The 19,216-nt window shown below is 38.8% G+C and overlaps 1 protein-coding gene across 1 annotated transcript in view; it reads right to left on the bottom strand.

The window, feature by feature from the left end:
• rbm47 (RNA binding motif protein 47) overlaps positions 1-19,216 on the bottom strand; it is a 35,182-nt gene that overhangs the window by 3,339 nt on the left and 12,627 nt on the right. Inside the window, 14 exon segments of the mRNA XM_028445734.1 lie at positions 1,054-1,241; positions 2,616-2,825; positions 3,230-3,253; positions 3,647-3,977; positions 4,112-4,212; positions 4,215-4,235; positions 4,238-4,301; positions 4,303-4,341; positions 4,343-4,399; positions 4,401-4,520; positions 4,522-4,548; positions 4,550-4,681; positions 4,683-4,835; positions 4,837-4,966. Coding sequence (XP_028301535.1) covers positions 1,054-1,241; positions 2,616-2,825; positions 3,230-3,253; positions 3,647-3,977; positions 4,112-4,212; positions 4,215-4,235; positions 4,238-4,301; positions 4,303-4,341; positions 4,343-4,399; positions 4,401-4,520; positions 4,522-4,548; positions 4,550-4,681; positions 4,683-4,835; positions 4,837-4,935 — 1,566 coding nt within the window. The 5' untranslated portion in view covers positions 4,936-4,966.

Raw genomic sequence — 19,216 nt, 5'->3', positions numbered from 1 at the left:
ATACCAGATTGTTGTGGTTTGTTTTTATTTTCTATATTCCAATTGAGTTTACAAGGTATAACCTTATTGGAACTGGAATATTGAAAATAAAATGTAAGTATGTCCAGAGTTAATGTAATTTTTAGTTGGTTTTTTTTGACTTTTCAAAAATATTGGAAGAAATATCATGGAACTAGCTACTGGACTTTGGATCCAACAAAACTAAACATGTTAGTTAAGAAAACCTTGCTCTTCTACTCTCTCCTTACCACATTACCTTCATTTACTCCCTATTCATACACAACTGTTGACCTGTACATGGTTCCGTCACCATTGTCAAGTTTGCAAGATTACGTCAAAAAGACTCAATGGATTTTGGCAAAACTTTAACAAAAGACAGTCTAGTCATGAAAGATTCTATTATTATTTGGAGGGGATCTGGATCAATATACTGATTCAAAATTTCAAAAAGCCATATCTCGCTGTGTAATTGACCGATATTTATGAAATTTGACACATTTATGTCAGTTTGGTTGCTTAATTACCCCACAGAGCTTCATCCATTGGATCAAGATCAGTGTTTCTCAAATGTGGGCATGCGATGGCATTAACAAATGAAAGCATTAAAAATATGGAGTTTTATAATGCTTATTTTTAGTTAAAAATGATAATCATAATAATGATGTGAATAATAATGATCTTGATTAGAAAATGAACTGAAAATATAAGTCAGTCTTGGTCCCACATCAGGCGGGAAACGACCGTAAATGATAAAAACTAAATAGATATATTCAGTAGGCACTAAATACTGTTTCATTTCACTTGTTTACATTCTTTAAAATGTGTTTTATCACTCATTCATTCCATCATTATACTCTATTGTTGTTTTTTATAGAATTCATCGGACAATTCTAGTTGGACAAAGGGGGTACTTGGGCGAAAAAAGTACAATAACCACTCATCTAGATTGCAAATTCCTTCGCCATTTTTCTGAAAAAAGGGGGCTGGCTATTTATTTTGTCCTACTGTATAATTATACATGAGTTGGGTAAACCAGTATCACTGCACACTCACCTGAAAAGGTGGAGGGGTAGAGACAGTCGGCAGAACAGCAGCAGCAGTTGCATTGGTGTGTTCAGCGTGTTGCAAAGCCAGTGGGTTGATAAGATGCTCGACTGCATGCACCTTGCCTTCTTCTATCAACTTGGCTGCAGGAGGAGCACTGAACACTGGGTACTGTCCACCCAAAGTTGGCAATGCCACTGTGTGAGGAGGAAATGTAAAAATGACACCACGAACAGAGAGACTGAGCTACTGCGAAAGGATAGCATGAATAAAAGCACATTTATGATCAAACACAAAATAGTTTCGAAGATAATTCATTGAAAGAATTTGGTGAAAATATTTTAAGCAAAGAGTGGAAAAGGAGATTCAATTTAGCCAAGGGAGGAAAAATGAGTCGCACAAACTGGCTATAAGCATGATGGGGATTATGATGCTACTGCACAGTGGATTAACCCCAGTGCACACAGACACACATAGAGACAAACAGAACAGACAACATAGGCCATTTTTCTTTTCAATCCGGTGATGATCCTGTCATTCCACGCAGACTGGGACTGACACTGACAAATCGTACCACAAAGACCATCAACAAATTCCATTACACACAACCAAAACCAGAAACAAAAGCAATATGCTTATAATAGATAGGATACAATAATGACTATACACAAACAATCAGGTTTAGTACTTTGAGTCAAAACAGAAATATCAGTGTTTTGATTTCACGTTCTTGTACTTTTTACTGATACATACAATTAAAGTCACCACTGACAGCACCATGAAACCTTATTTTTATAAGTTTCAATTTTGTTATGCCTTTAGTTGCATTTACCCTTGTCCCCTTCAATGCATTGTATTGTTTTTCTTCATGTTGTCAGAAAAAACAGTGAAAAGAAAAAAAAATGTTCCCTGGAATTATTTCCTGTTAAAACTTCCATGCCTTAGGATTGAGAGCAGTTACTGTAGAATCAAACACTGATACATCTTTTGAGTATAATTAGATGGGATCATTGTTTTTAGTGAATTTTAAATGGGCTGTTTTTGACTATTGAGCATTTTTTTTACAAAGACACAATCTGAGAAAAAGGGTGATTTTGAAAAGGACAAGTGTGTTCAGAGAGAAAGAATCACTGTGAGGAAAATTTTGGTTTTATCAGTTGTATCGTTATCGCTAACAGAGTGGAAGGCAGCATGCTATCTGTTTAGGTATGCTTAAGGAGGATTCTTAAGCTAAATGTAAATGATGGTGAAGACTTTTCAGACCAGATCGGCCACGCATCCATCCATTAATCCATCAATTAATTCAAGCAGCATTTGTTGTTTTCCTTTAACACAGCTCTATTTTCAGTCTGAACACAGAGAAAAAGAAAAAATCAATTATAGTGGTTACTTTCCGGTTACGGTAAGAAAGATATGGGACGTCCTTCAGACCATGTCCATTCAGCAACCACTATACATACGATTGGAAAGAAGTCCCCCAAACCATAGATGAGCGTAAATCGTTGCAAGGAAGGTTTAGTTCAAGCTTTTGAGTTGGGCGAGGACATGAATATTATATCTATCTCACTGACTTGTGCCTGGTTTGAGGCCAACTGTGTTGACAGAAGCAGCAAGCTCCAGACTGGGCATCAGCTCAAAGGCCTTTTCAGGCTGCTTGGTCTTTCCCTCATGGTAGCGGCTGTAGATGCCACGACCGGCAGAGTAACCCCCAAGGTACGACCCCCTAGGCCCTGGGGTGCGGTTGCCTGCAGCCGCACGACCACGACCTCGCACAGTACCTGCTTAAAATACAATTAAAGTAATATAATGACAGACGTTGTGGTTTACGACTGAACTCAAGTTCCTAGTTTGCTGGAACATATTGCTCATGCAGAGCATCTACAACTGGACTCTTTCACTGCTTTTTGGAATTTCTTTTCTTATGCAAAGTCTTTGCCTTTGTTCCTGAGCACTGTACTGACTCTTTGATATGATAATGATAAGGCTGCTCACAGGGCTGGGAAACGGCATTCTGAGATGTTTTCAACTTTGTGAGCTTGTCAAAAACACATTTTAATTAAAATTGGAAGTGACAGCAGAGCAGAAAAAGGATGGTGTTAGAAAACATGTAGTTTGGTTTATGGTTTGGCAAGAAAGTTCATTCTTCATTAAAGTAATAAGTAGGAGTAAGAATGTAAGGGATTACCATTGTTCTGTATCATTGGGGATCCTTTGAAAAGAAAACCAAAACACAATGATTGTTGAAAGTGAAATTTTCCTGTTTTCACCGAAGACCACATTTAATCAACAATCACTGACAAGAGGATTAGCACTCATTCGTTCATCAGCTTGGTTTGTCTTTGCCTAAAGCAGTTTCTCTCTGATTTGAAAGAGATAAACCCATTGAATAAAACGATTCAAACTTTGTTCAACACATATTGGTTCCATTAAAGAATAAATCATGATCAGTATAATCAATCATGATTACTTAACGGTCATAGTATGCTTGACCCACTGTTGCTCCAACAAAGCATATGATATTTTGGCACAATACTGAGGTCATGTTTCTCAAAATACAAGTTCTTTATACTGTAATAAATAATTAGATAAGAAGAAGTCTAACCTTTGACAAAGTAGTCCCTGTTTGGTCCAATGAGGGTGTTGTAAGGATAGCCGTAGTAAGCCAACGTGTAGGGATCACACTGGTAGATGTAGTTCTGTGGAGTAGCCTCAGCAGGGGCAGAAGCTCCGCCCTTCGAAGCCTTCTGGCGTGAATACTGCTCTTTATCGACTGGTTTGGCAAGCGTCACCTCGATGCAGGACCCCTCCACCTCTGTGCCATTCAGATGGTCCATGGCCAAAACAGCATCATCCCGAGATGTGAAATGGACAAAAGCATAGTCGCGAATTTTCTTTACGCGCTCTACACATCCGGGATTCCACTGGCTGAAGACCTGGTTTACAAAAGTTTAGAGAGAGGGTGTTACAACGATAAATGCCCTCAAAGGAGGTCACCTCAATCTTTGAGTGTTATGGTTTACAAATCAAATGCAAGAAGGCTCACAACAAAAGACTGTGCCACTCTTACCCCTCTAATTGTCTCCTCGCTGGTTTCCATCATTAGATTTCTTACGTAGAGAATCTTTACAGTCTCCATCACATCTTCATCTACATCAATTTCTGGCTCAGCCAGTCAACAGCGATCTGGTGCCCCACAACTGAATTCGACCAGCCATCAACTTCCTGCGAGCCATGGCGGCTGCACGATGCGACTCGTATTTCTACAAAGGCAAAGCCACGGTTCTTCATCTTGTCTGCAAGCACTGGCATAAACTATCACATCTAAGACGCCCTCATGTCACCTGGAGACCTCCTCAGGATTTCTTCATACGCTTCTTAGTCTTGGGAATACCACCAATAAAAAGACGGCAGTTGTCCACAGAGGAGCAGACCCCTAGCAGCCTACCTGGTCGCACCTCGTAGTTATTGAGCTCCGTCCCGCACAGCCCGCTTGGCTTCATGTTTTTTCTGTGTACATCACAAATGCATACCCTCTGATTTTCCCATCAAAGTCCATCATGAGGCGCATCTCATAGATACGTCCAACGGACTCAATACAGGGACCAAACTCATCTTCGTAACGTCCCCGTGGGAAATTTCTTGCCAACAAATAGTTCACTATCCGCGAGGAGGAGATGAGCGCTCCAGCCAGGAGGAGGGCCATATTACGTTGACCATTTTCCTGCACACATACTGTAGCCAGTGCGCTCCATCAGGCTAACCAATGCGGGCTCATTTGGTGCACCGGACACTTCCCTCAGGTGTGATCTGTCCATGTAGAGAATGGTGAGAGGGTTTGGAGGATGCAGCGTTATTCATGGTTGAGGAGAAAGCAGGATCTTCGGCTGTCATGCTGATAAAACCATCCAATCCAATCGGAGGTCTAGAAAGGGACAAAAAGGGACAGGATTTTCAATTGACTTTTTTCTTGTATCAACTGCATCTGGTAAAAGGTCAGAGACAGCAAATACTATAAAGCAGTGAACACAGTAATAATGACAAGGCTTGGGTAAAGTAACAAGACTTGACCAAACAATTACCAGGATTACCAACGTGGTTGTCAAAAGGCTTTTAATGTGGCCTCGAGACAAAAGTGGAAACACTGCATCCATAAATTGCTTAAGCATTTTTCTTTATCACTACTTTTACTGCCTTGTTTTGTTGAGTCCCTCAGATCCCTCAGTGACCTCAAACCCTATCAGCAAGAATAAAGAGCTGTAAACCCTGAAACTGCAGCTCAAGGTTCATTGAGTATGACTTGGTCACATGCTTGTGTGTGTGTGTGTGTGTGTGTGTGTGTGTGTGTGTGTGTGTGTGTGTGTGTTGTGGTGTCTTGTGTGTGTTGTGTGTGTGTTGTCACTAAAGTAATTGGAGGTTTTCTATGTGAATTATAAGATCATACTATGACAAAATGCTGCAGAAATTCATAAACACACACAACTTTTTTTTTTATGTGTGTGTGTTTGTAAGTGTGTGTTGAACATGTGTTCCCTCTCGTTAGGAGGTACAGCTGTTAGGATTAAAGCACAATTGGAAGAAAGCGGCTTCCAAAAGCATAAACCTCTACTGTGTTATTTTCAACACAGCTTTGCATTCACTACAGAATAGAAAGAAATTCCACTGCAGTTTCAGATTCTTAAATAGTCCACACTACCATCAAGAGTGAGGCAACGAATCAATGTGTGAGGCTTAAAGTAGGAATCAATGGAACCTAAAAGGCCAAATTTGAAAAAAAGAGTAGTTCAGGTGGAGAACACAGTTAGATCTGCAGATGAAACTCTATTAAGAAGGTTACGATGAGAACTTAAAGGGGACATATCATGGTTATAAATCCTTCTTTTTTACATATAAATCATACAGCGGTGGTCTATATAAAGCGGGAACTGCAATGCTTGGGTCTGAATTCCTCATTATTATATGTACGGCTATGTAGCGACGCATAAACTATTTTATTCAGAGGTTATTTACAAAACAGAAGACTTGTCCATCCAGCCTTACATGTTCGAGCCAGAGTCGGACCCAGCGGAGCGAGATGAAAATGAAGATGATGAACCTGCAGAACCCTAACAGGTGAGCTAACACAAGCACCGAGCTAACGCTAGCGCCAAGCTAACGTCACGAAATGCATTTTAATACAGTCTTTTAAAAGACAAAAATGGCAAAATGAAATGACTAATGAAAACTTTAGACTTAAATTAAATCACGTAGGGCCATATCATCAAGGATCTAAAACGAGCACACAGCGCGAACATATGAAGTCTGAAGACGGTGCAACTGCTAATGCTAACAAAACAATGACAAGGACGTCTTATCATCACACTTTTTTAGCGTTATTTACAGCTTACCAAAGTGCTCTGTTCGTCGTCTCCAAAGATAGAAGGAATTGAACCCCTCGATCAGACAAAGTCTTTGGCAAATTCCTTCTTTATACTGGCGGAGGTTGCAGTGAAGAAGCAGTCATCCTTGAAGTGCTTCGTGCACACAAAAATGACCTTACCCCCACAGATGTGGGTACATTTCCATAAAAATAAAACTCAACCAGGCACTTTGAAAAGGTTCTGATGCTGGGGAGACGGTGTAATGAAGTGTGTGGGTTTCTACATCCAACAACCGAACATTTTGATTTCTCCTCTCGTAACTTCAGCATCCTTGAGCTTGGACTACAAAATAAAAGCGAAGAAATAAAAATGGTGGATTGCTCGAAGTGTTGGACCTGGAGTTGATGTACTAATTTGGCAGTTCCGCTGCAAATACTGTGATGTAATAGTTCAAAAAAACGTAATAGAGAATAGAAAAATCGAAACAGATTGAAAAATATGAGCAAAACAGAATATAAAGATATCTACGGAGCACCTGAAGAGACTTATTTGAATTTTTTCTGTACTTCTAAGCACTCTAAATATATAACAAAATGCATTTAAGGGCTAAAAAAGTGGATTTAGCATGATATGTCCCCTTTAATAATTTGACTGAAATTTGCTTAGATTTAAGAAAACAAAGCTTCCACTACACTAACTGACAAAATGTATGTTTTTCTTCTTTTTATAGGAGGTTGCTGCTAAGCTTAACCTTACTTTAATCAAATATGATTCACTCAAGGTTGTCAGAAGGGACTTGCTAACCTTTCGGTAACTCTGATATGATTATTTTTCAATGTGTACTGTGTGCTTTCTGTTTCTGCTTCCCAGCATCCCTCAGCCTGTGTTTTCTCCGTGTGAAGTGCCAACATGACTCCGTCTCTTACGGCCTTATCTATCTTCACTGATGACAAAGGGAGGACAATATGAACTTTGGGAGTTCTGCGAGGTGATAACAGAGAGCTACAGCCCTGCGAGGTTGACTATTTGTGTAACATACAGGTTGAACCACACACATGCACACAGTGAAATATAAATCCCTTTTACTGTGGAATCTCTTGTCAAAACTTGACTTGGTGCGGAGTCGCCTGCTTCCTGCTTTTGACTACTTGGAGATTTTCCTTACTTCCTCAATGCTGAGTGTGTCAGAAATGAAGTCACATGGTTATCTCGCTTCCGGAGTGTAAAAACACAAATGATGTTTGCATGTGTGTGCATCAAAAGCATCTGAAAAAAAGTGTTGATGGACGGTGCAAAGAAGCATGCAAAAGTCAGAAGAAAAGAGAGTATCGTGCTTACAGGTTTGTCATCTCCTCTGTGAAAAACACTGAGCGCACACATAGGTGCATTCAGCCACATGTGCAAATGATACCGAGGGGGAGGAGGGGAGAAACCTGAGGCCAAAACAGGTAGATGATTAACCACGGTGAACACAAATCACAGACTTTCCTCTCTGAGAGCATAACGATTTACAGAAGATGTCTCAGCAGGTCAAAGAGGAGATTACGGAGTCAGTGGACTCCCGCAGATGATAAAAACGAGAGAAGTTAACGATTTGTTGCTGTTTAACAGGAACAGGAAGAAATTGCTGGTTTTAAACATAATCCTACATTCAGAGTCAGACACAGAGTTCACCAGGTCAAAGATTATGAACTCCAGGCAGAGAGCTTTTGAAGGAAGTTGAGGAGGGCGGGATTTGTTGGGTAACCGCTTATTCTTGTTACTTTAGTGAGGAATGGCCATTGCATTATGTTCATGATTGACAAAAGCACATGACTCTCTATGTACTAGCAGCTCTTTTTTAGGGTGCTTACAATTGGGCTATAAAATCCATAAAGACAGACTGACTACTGCAGGGAAAGAGTTTTCTCCTAAAGTAATCATAGTAACAAAATATTTATATTTAATAATCACTGATGCAAGAAATGAGTGTCGATCCATCACTGGAATGACATTAAAAGCATGACAAATGTATTTGTCAAGAGTATTTCAAACACTAGGCAATTTAACATGCTTTATGTGACTAAAAGAACAACATAGTGAGGTTTTGTTCACTTGTGTAAAATCCTTTAAACCACCCTCACAGTTTATCACAGATTATGATGCAAAGCATGTGCAGCAGTCAGGAACAATGCATGTCTTAGTTTGCAGCTCAATCTTGGACTGACAGTGATCCGATGCTCAGTGGTAACTGGCCACCATCGGGGTGGTATGTACACAAGGACTGGGTCCACCAAGCTGCCGCCGTCATTATGCTCCCAAAGCAAAGATGATGCTATTTTTGATGCAAAAATATATTTTTAAAATGCTTTACAAAGATTTTATGAAAAATAAAGATTACAGCAGACGAAGATCATAAGACTACTAAAAAAAATTATACATTAAAAGCGACAGTTTTTTTGGTCAATCATTCCCAGAACAGTTGTCAGCGAAGGTTTTATCATCAATTCTAAATAACACAAGACGAATGGAGGTGAAGTTGAGAAAATGTTTAGAAAATGATTTCAAGCACAGGGATGAGAGCAGAAACAAACAAGCAGGTAGAGAAGAAACACAGCAAGTTGAATAGCTACCGTGATGCTTCGCAATGCTGTGCTGCTTGACCGCCTGCACTGTGAGTGCTAGTCGACCCTCCATGAGAGAGAGAGAGAGAGAGAGAGAGAGAGAGACAGGTTACAGCAGGGCACTGAGTCCAGCCTCCTCTAGCACACACACAGCCAAAGCAGCTGAGCATGAGAGGGCGAGGGGTTAGAGCTAAGAACAAGGTGTGTGTTTGCGTGTGTGTGTGTGTGAGAAGGGATTGCAAACTCACTTCTTACATAAAAAAACAATGATGCCTATGAAAATTTTGGAAAGTAAAAAAAAAAAATCTAAACCCTTATCATACCAAAGTTTAGTTGCATGTCAAAACAAGAGTTAGCAGTGATGTGTCAATTGCCTTAGAAATAGTATATATTTTAACAACTTATACACCAGAATTACAGGTCAGACTATTCCACATTTGTCTAACTGTGACCGAAGTTCCTTTCAAGTATGTTTTAGATAGAGACAGTAAATTCGAAAACATGCAAACTACACACTGAATTATTCGTGTATCCAACCTTGAGTCTTTTGCCTGTGTTACTAAACATGGCCATTTTCAAACTACACAATCACTTACATTGAAAACGTTTACTCATTAATCTAAATTTATCTTTAAATCACACACATGCACACATACTGTACGTGTTCAATGTTGAAACGAAACCTTTTCTGTTTGTGGTTCAGGAATAGTCTGACTGGAAACTACCTGTAGAGTGATCGATGTCATGTCAGCTGAAGATTATAACAAAGAGACAGGGAAGAGAATGCATGTGTGTGTGTGTGTGTGTGTGTGTGTGCCTGCGTGTGTGTGTGTGTTTTTTTGGTACATAACAACGGTGAACATGTTCCTAGCACAGCTTAACTTAAGCAAACAATGCACACCTCTCTGAGCAGTCAAGAGAGCAGATAGAGAGACAAGAAAGAATGGGTGAACAATGAAGAAAAGGTCCACCACTTTTCTTTTTTTGTCTTAAAACCAATGGAGAAAAGGTGGAGGAAGTGAGGAGTGAACAGTGATACTGAATTCCCTATATTTTTAAGTCGACAAATTCTGGGCCTGTGCATTTTGAAGTGGTTTTAAAAGTGATTCCAGACAATATCATGGGACATGATTGTAGGAAGCATTAAAATGCATCACTTAATTTTACAGAGAATAATCAGCTCAACTCTCCAAAATGAAACCTCCAGCTCAATAAAGGCATGTTAGCTTGAGTGTGCCTACCATCATATATAACTCTTAAAATTCTTCCCCTCCGAAAAGCAATGAATTGTTTGATCAATGAAATAGATTTTTATTTGTTGAAATTATAGTATGAATAAATGTGAATCAATTTCATCACAGTTTGTTTTTTAATTCTCAAATCAATTTTTGAGGAAAAAATAGTGACAAAACCAATAGAAAAAAAAACCTTTGCCTTCAAAGATTTCAATTTAAGAAGTTGGAAGGAATATGAAGTCCAACATAATGCACACAATGTCAACAAAAGTACACAAAGTAACGACAAAAACACAAAAAGATTCCAAAAATACACAAAATGACTCCAAAGATACACAAAGTACCAACAAAATTTATAAAATGGCGGAAAAAATACAAATAACAACAACAAAAATACAACATTGAAAAAAACCACAAAATGACAACAAGAACACACAATACGCATAATGACTCGAAAACTTGCTGCAAAAATTCCCAAACTGACAGAAATATACTCACAAAACACACAAAAAAACTAAAAATTCATGAAACAACAACAAAACCGCACAAAGACAAGAACACTTATTCTTATTACTACTGTCACTACACTATTTTCCATATGCTCGCCACATGATGGACTCTCTGAGTGAGCTTGTAAGATCAACATTTAAAGCATAAGAAGTAGAGATGTACCGATACAACTTTTTCACTTCCGATATGATACCGATATTGCAGTCTTGCGTAGTGGCTGATAACGATCTATCCGATACGATATCCGCATGAATCATACATACTTTAATTACTTGTTTTGTAGCGTGGAATATTAGAAAAGTCTTGATCAAGTGATGTTACTCAAACAGAGAACAATAGTCAGCAACAGTAGGGATGAGAAAAACTGACCCATTTATTATTTACCAATTGGTTACATAAATGTCAACCTTCAACATAATATCTACAGTATTCAACAATTGAATAGATAAAATATAATATATATCGGAGAGTTTAGATGCAGTCCGATAAAATCCGATATTCGTTTTCTGGCTGATATCGCACCGATTTCCGATATCAATATTGGATCGGGACACCCCTAATAAGAAGGAATAGTATGGAATGAAAATTGCTGTAAAGATCAGATCATGAACTCATCATTAGAGCTTGAAAACAAAGAAGTAAAGTAACGACTATGTGTAATTGTGGCTTAAACAGACACAATCATTGACTTGTTTCCATTATATGAAAAAAAATAGAAGGTTCGAACTATAAATCAAATATTAACTGTCACTTATTAGATGAAGCCAATCAGAACTGGAACACGCCTCATGTGTTCTAGTGATTGCACAGCAAAGCCAGGTTAACAGTTAAACTCCACAGAAATAACCAAACGACTGCCTGTTATGAACCGTGACACGTTCACTCAATCATTGTTCAGGGGTTAACATGCATCCATTTCTTTAGAGGTATCTTTTCATCTTTGACATATTTAGTGTCAGCTTAAATTCAACATTAGAAAAATGATATTTATTTAAGTTTGTCAGTGAAACCAACTAGACCTTTCTGAGGCTTCTAAAGCTCTAAAGATCCACACAAATCTGCTACACAGGTTAAAAGGTATAAACTGTACTTTAAAGCTAACTCCTGTAAATCAGTGTCTTGGCTTACGAGTTGTATGACTGATTATTACAAGTTGCTCATATAAGTAAATGAGTGATGTGTCACAGGGCCAGTGGTGCTGTTGTTGACACTGATAAGACGTGTAGAAAGGGGCCTCACTGTGTTCTCATAGAAGTTCATTCAAGTCAAAGGAAACTGATTTTGAAATATCTTTTAAGATCATCGCCCTTGCTAAATGATTACTTTGATGCTTCTTTTGGCTTCCATCTGGCCACATGTGGCCCCTCGGTTGAAATGTGTGCTGCTCCCAAAACAAATCCCCCAAAAATTGTAATTTAAAAAGATGGAAGGAATATGAAGTCCAACATAATACACAAAATAACCGCACAAAGTACCAACAAAATGATAAAAAATGGCAGAAAAATGGAGAGAAAGTAGCACTGTGGCTGACTCTTGGTACACATGATGTCCTCATGTAACAGTTATTCTAGGAATAAATCCATATATATATATATATACATTTCAAAAATCAGATTAATTCTTAACCAACTTTATTCTAACCTTTCCGCCATCTTTCCTTCTACCTGTCACCCTCATTCCTGTGGTTCACTCAAGCTCAAAGTCAAGCAGTAGACGGGTGGGGGGGGGGGGGCATGAAGAAGAGGAGGGATGAAAAGACTAGAGTGTAGCGAGAGGTCTGAGCAGGAAAAGGTTAGATGGAGACTAAATGTTCAGGCCTCCCTCAGTGCTGGAAAACCCTTCACAGTGAAACTGGCCACAAGACATTTTCAGTCACACTCACTAATAACTTTACCACAAGAGGATGATAGGAGTTAAATGACTGCCAGAAACTTTCATGATACCATCAACGTCCCTTCAGAAGTTATTAAAAACTTTACAAAGCAACTGAAACACCAACGTTTGAGTGAAAGACACCATTTGGCTACTTTTTCTACAAGCCCACTGGCATTGATGAGAACTCTTTACACTCCACAGCTCAGAGAAGTCCCTTTAAACTGCCCACATTGAACAGTCATTTCTGATCAGTGAAGCTGCTTTAGCTCTAGCACAAGCGGTGAGGGGCTTTGCTTCTCTGAACAAACACATTCCTCAAGCTAATCAAGCTAGCCTGCTCAAGGCAACAGCAGACATTGTTTCAAATAATGACTTGTGTCGCTGACAATGTCACACTCTTGATAAAAGGCATGAGTCGCCCGTTTTTTTTTTTCAATAGAGTGTGCGTGCGCGTGTGTGTGTGTGCGCGTGTGTGTGCGCGTGTGTGTTTCCAAGAGCCTGTGTGACATATTTGACATACTAAACTATAAAAGACCTGAATGTTTGCCTACAACCCACGCACTTACAACAGAGGCTTACAAACGGGCTCACCTTCATGCACACTTGGGCCCACCCTGTCGACAAACACTGAGAAAGGTGCTCGCACAAAGACATACAACTGGAAAAGCAGATTTTTCTCTCAAAGACAGTCACAAAAATATGCAAATGTGAGTTTTGAGGTCTTTTTTAAATAAGGCCAATGAAGAATAAAGGATGAAGGACAGGTTTAGACGCATACACACACTCACACGCACTCACACACACACACACACACACACGCACAGAGAGAAAAACAAACAGCTCACCTCACTGGGGTAAAATCCAGATATATATGACAAAGTACCCGGAAGTCCACAGGTAATAATGCTAAAGTCTCTGTGTAGTCACTGAAGCATTTTTATCCCCCACCCTAAACACACACTCTCACATGCATACACTTATAGTGCCAAGCCACTCCACTGGTTCCACTGGTTTCATTGTAAGGACACCTTGATCTCCATTCCAATCAGTGATTGCTTTTGTTTTACCCATATTTATCAGTGTCTGTCTGATAAACGGTCATTGTAACTGGTAGAGAATTTACAAGAGAAAAAAATACGAAACCGCTGGGTTTACAAGTACATGTCAAAGATTGAACACAAACTCTGAGTTTCTGTTTAAAAAAAACTTATCCTAAGAAACCTGCAGAGAATCTGTGGATTGTTTGATTTCATCATAAGATTTGACGTTGATATAAATAAAATGCACCATTTTCAAAAAGTGAAATAACAAATGAACAGCACTGTACCTCTCACATATCATTCTATTAGGAAAACATTGTAAATTACTGCTATGTAACTATATCATCCTATTAGAGTGCTCTTATGTTTTATGTTTTTTGTTTTGCAAAGAAGATAAATGAATAAATGAAATATATTTAGTTCTGCTGGAGAAGTCTCAAACTAGTTGGTTTCAACCCAAATTTCTCAACTCAATAATCAGCAAAGTTTCTGCCAGAGGATTTGGTGAATTGTTGAAAAATATCTCACCAACTGTAACTGGTCAAGACTGGAAAATATTATGGAAATCTAATTAAATCCCATCAAGTCTAAAACGTTTTAAAGCTTCTTTAACACAACTGTCTGATACGCACTGAAGGATCAATGGTGAGTCCTTACCTGTATCCCACAATACTGAGACGCAGGAGAAGAGATGGAGTCAGAGTGTGCTTCCCACTCAGGACTTGCTTTGCTCTCACACACTCTGAAACCGTCTCCTTGTCAGCCCATTCAGCGCTGTGCTGTATACCTGTCTCGGCCAGTGTCTGGGTGAGTATATGGAGGTAAGCAAAGGTGGTTTAATGTTTACTTATTCTCAAAGGCCAGGATCGAGAGGTGGGGCCTCTCAATGTAGGTAACCCCCCCCAAGCCTTTTCTCCCTATTTAGACGCTCCTCGGCCCAGGAGATAAGCAATCAAACAAAAGGAAAGGTGAGGGATAAAAGGGCAGAAGGAGTGACGATGAAGTGATAACTTGTGCTGAGAACAGTTTCACTCATCAAATTAAATAGATCAGTTGAACAAAATTCAATCAGAAGATAGTGAGGATTAATGATAGCGTTAAATCTTTAAACAGGCCCTCAAGGCCTGGGGGCCAAATCTGGCCCTTTGGAGCTTCCAATTTAGTCTGTAAGAAAACGTAAAAATGATAGAGAAAACATGAATCATTGTGTAAATTACCAAATTATTCCATTGTAAATGTCCCAGCCCCTCCAAATATACAAATTCAATAAAACTACACAATTCTTCCAGAGCTCACCGTTTTCCCATGCTTATATCTTATAATGGCAGTCATTAATAATCTAAAATTGTTGAAAGAGCAATTTTTTTTTTTCCCAAATCCTGCAATTTTCCTCAAATTAATTAGAAATTGGTCACAAATTGAACAAAATATAAAATCTGGACTGATCTGTCACTTATTGCTCAGATGCTGTCAGTGCCTTACATACAATATATTAATTATACATGGAAATGCAACCTCAGGCACAATATTGTTGAAAATGCTTGTTTTCCCTTTAATGTGTGGCTCACCTAAAGCTGCAGTATGCAAGTTTTTTTTGGCATCATTTGATCAAAAATCCTTAATAACCTTTTCAGTGTTCTGAGGAGGACGCTGGACCTCTGCTCATTCTCTTGGTTCTGTATTCAAGCCTTAGAAACCAACGAGCGAGAACTCTTCTTCAGTCAATCAAAGATTTTTTTTATAAACCAAGTGCTCCATGAGCTGTTCTGGGCGTTACTATTGGCTGCTCACCAAAAGTCAACAAACAAGCTCACGGCTATCAGTAGTGAAGGTGCAATGGCGGACATTCCAGCAGGAAAAGTCCCCATCGCTGCGTTCACGGTTATATGGCAAAGGCAAAGCCAATGGAGAAGCGAAAGTCTAAGGCCCAAACATAATAGGCAGAACATAATCGAAACGAACTTGCATGTTCTGCAGACATCCACAAGGCAAGTTCGCACACAATCTCAGACTTTATTTCTGCGCGCAGTCCACGTCACGTACTGGTGTCAGAGGAAGAGTGCTAATAGATGGAATAAATTGCTTGGTAGCCTTGGACAAGGTGGAAAGAACATCTACAATTCATTTCTATTCTGGATGTGGAATGGCTGGAGCTTTGGGACTGGGGAAGGCCTCAGGGCCTCGTTGAGGACAGTATCTACAGAGTGATATGAGCTTTCATGTCAGAGTCTCTAAAACATCAGAAAACTTTCCAATAACACAATAAAATTGCTTTTGAAATTGAGAGTTGCTAAGAGAATTTGGAAATTCTCCAGATTTAGTCATGCACGTTCACTAGGATGATAGTGGATTTGAAAGAAAGTGTCTATTTATACGGTGCTGTACGGACAACCTCCAGTTGCTATTGGTATGGTACCAAAGTACACGTACGTAGCGTCTTAGGCTTAGGTTTGGGGATAGGTTTAGGGTTAGATTTAGGGTTAGATTTAGAGTTAGGTTTAGGTTATATCCCAATATCACAACAGTTTTTAGGGTTAGGTTTAGGGTTAGTCTTAGTCACGCAACCTAAACTGGCCAATGACTGACCTATCACATGACCTAAATTGGCCAAATGGGGCGCTACGTACAGATAGAATGTCGGCACATTGATACCGGCAACCGTACAAATAGCCACTGTCAATTTGAAATGGTTGTGGGGGGAGGGGGGTGTTGTTTCCATTCTCACACATTCTACATACTGCAGCTTTAAGATCAAACTGGTCATGTTTGGCCTTTGAACTAAATAATTTTGACACCCCCAATACAACTTCATCACAGTCACCAAAAAGGGAAATACATTTTTGACTTTGACTCAAAAACGGCAGAATCTATCTTTATTTTTAGTTTTTGAATTCATAAGTCTACAGCTAGAAATTGTTCTACATTCAAATCTATATCAATACTGAGAGCTATGAGTTAAAGATAAAGCCTTTACATTTAGTTCAATTTAGTGACACCGTGAGCGGGTGTGAACTGTGGCAAAATGCAGCATAACCTGAAACAACCTACACACACACACAGATCCTACAGTCCAATACATGTGTACTGTGTTTGTTTGCGTGCACAATTGGTGTGCTACAGGTGACACATTAACCAACACCTCTGTTAATAAAGGACAAGCAATCAGCGATTCTCACCTTCTCAGCACCACCCACTCTCATATATTCACTGCGAGCAGATAGCCCGGTACAAAGTTTACTAATCCGTTCTCTTTCCTGAGGCTGCAGCGAAGGCCAAACGAAGCCATAAATGTATTTTAAAAGAGGGAGGAATGCGTGACAAAGATGACTTTATGACTGTCAGACTAGATCACACAAGCAATCTCGGGCAGTGTGAAGCCAAGGTCAAGCAGAGGGCATTTTATCCACAGATTGACAGATACTGTGCCTGTGCTGCCTTTATGAGCTCATAAGACAACAAGACAAAGAAAATGTGCATAGTAATCTAAAGAAAAACTGCTACTCAGTACTGTAACCCCTTAATTAAAGGCAACTAATGATCACCAACATGAAGGATGCACTGATACCACTACCATATCAGGGATCAAACTAAAGTGTGACATTTTTATACTTATTCCCAATACTTTACAACTGGAGCAGCAGGAAAACAAGAAATGGTCCAATTCAGTGATTTTTGTGAATAATCAAATAATAATCAAAGATAATGATGTGAAAGTTCACAAATGTGAATAATTTCTATATTCTTATTCATTGCAAACAGGCTTTAAAACCCATGTGTGCATTTTATTTAGATATAACGTCTAATTTCACTGATGGTTTTAAAGTTTTTCAGTCAATGTCTCTGTAAAGCATCAGACATGACATGCAGTAACTGGTCCTGCTGGTGTGCAACTGGTGATGATGTTGCATGTAAATTACGGCGCTCAGTGAGCTGGACGGTGGTGTAACTGCAGCCTGTAATTGACTGTTGTCATAATGTCTGCTGTTGCCAAACATACAATGTAGCAGAAGCTCACATTTCAGTTAGGGATGTCCCGATATAACTTTTTCAATTCCGATACGACACCGACATTGCAGCCTTCAGCCCGAATCATACATACTTTTATCACTTATTTTGTAGTGTGGAATGTTAGAAAAGTTACTTAAACAGAGAACAATAGTCAGCAACATGATAAATACTGACCCATTTATTATTAACCAATTGGTTACATACAAATTTTACCTTCAACATAACAGCTACAGTATTCTACAAATGAATAAAATACATGAAAAAATAAATTATGAGACCAGCACCAACGTTAAGGTGCATTACTGCCACCTACTTTGTTGGAGCGTGAACCACAGTCACTTATGGATTGAAGTGCTGGAGCGTAAAATTTTATCAGAGCACTTATATCGGTGATTTTAGATCAAATCCTGTATTTGTTTTCTGGCAGATATCGGATATTGGTCCGATATCTGCCAATATCGGATCGGGACACCTCTAATTTGAGTCACATGGATTTTTGAATATCGAATGTGGAATATGATCCCATGCTGATATACTTTCAACTAAAATAGAAATGTATACTGTACATTTTTGTCACACTCACTAACACAAAAAGGGGGAGAGTTGTGTATTATTTACAAATGTATGACTCCATCATTCTGTGGAATGGTATACATACATTTTTTTATCTGACAAGTTTCCCAGAACCATTAATTGTAGACTTTACTTGTATGTACTGCACAATTATATTTTCATAAATATTTTAAAATTATACACATTGAATTTTTTATGTTAAGATAATTTTAGTTTTCACTCTATGTTTATCATCATTGTATATGTATCTGGTCTCTTGCTTCTTATTTTTATCTTGCTATAATTTCTTCTCTAGGGAGCCATTGTAACAGAAGTAATTTCCCCCTGGGATTATTAAAGTAATTCTAACTCTGATTCTGAAATTATTATGTGATTATCATTTTTTTATGGGAGCATTTTTGCAAAAGAGTGACCGGAGCCCATTTTCTATTGATAAGTACCATTAAAGTAAAGTTACAAACAATGGTGAGGAGAAAGTAACCTGCTCAAGGTTTACGTTGAATGAATTTCCTTACGCAACAATCCACATTTACCATGGCAATGACATTCATAAGTTTAAGTTCTGTTTCTGGTTTTATTTTTGTTCGAACAATATGTGAGTATTCATAATGTTTGTATAATCTCTAAATGTGCGAATTTCTGTGTGTCTATCGGGCTTTTTGCAAACTGATTATCATTTCAAAATGTTTCTCTTAATTTAGCATGTTAAGTTTCGATATCCAGCGCTGATTGTCTTTATTGTGAAGCATCACATTGTGATTAAATGCTATTTTTAGAAGTTGCCACACTGGTGTCACAAGAAGTCCCATAGCCAAAAGGAACTGCATCTGTATTTTTTTTCCCCCAGTCAAACGTATTACAGTATATCTTTGGTATGTTTCTCTATTACTAGATTATTACTACAATGTTCCTGGCCTCAGCATTTCCTGCGTTTTATTTTGAGTGACGGTTGCAGTGCCCATTGGAAGTAT

The sequence above is a fragment of the Gouania willdenowi genome, chromosome 1 (assembly GCF_900634775.1).
Source record: "Gouania willdenowi chromosome 1, fGouWil2.1, whole genome shotgun sequence".
Taxonomy (NCBI): domain Eukaryota; kingdom Metazoa; phylum Chordata; class Actinopteri; order Blenniiformes; family Gobiesocidae; genus Gouania; species Gouania willdenowi.
Note: the sequence above shows the minus strand (reverse complement) of the source record. Positions and strands in the feature narration are given on the sequence as shown.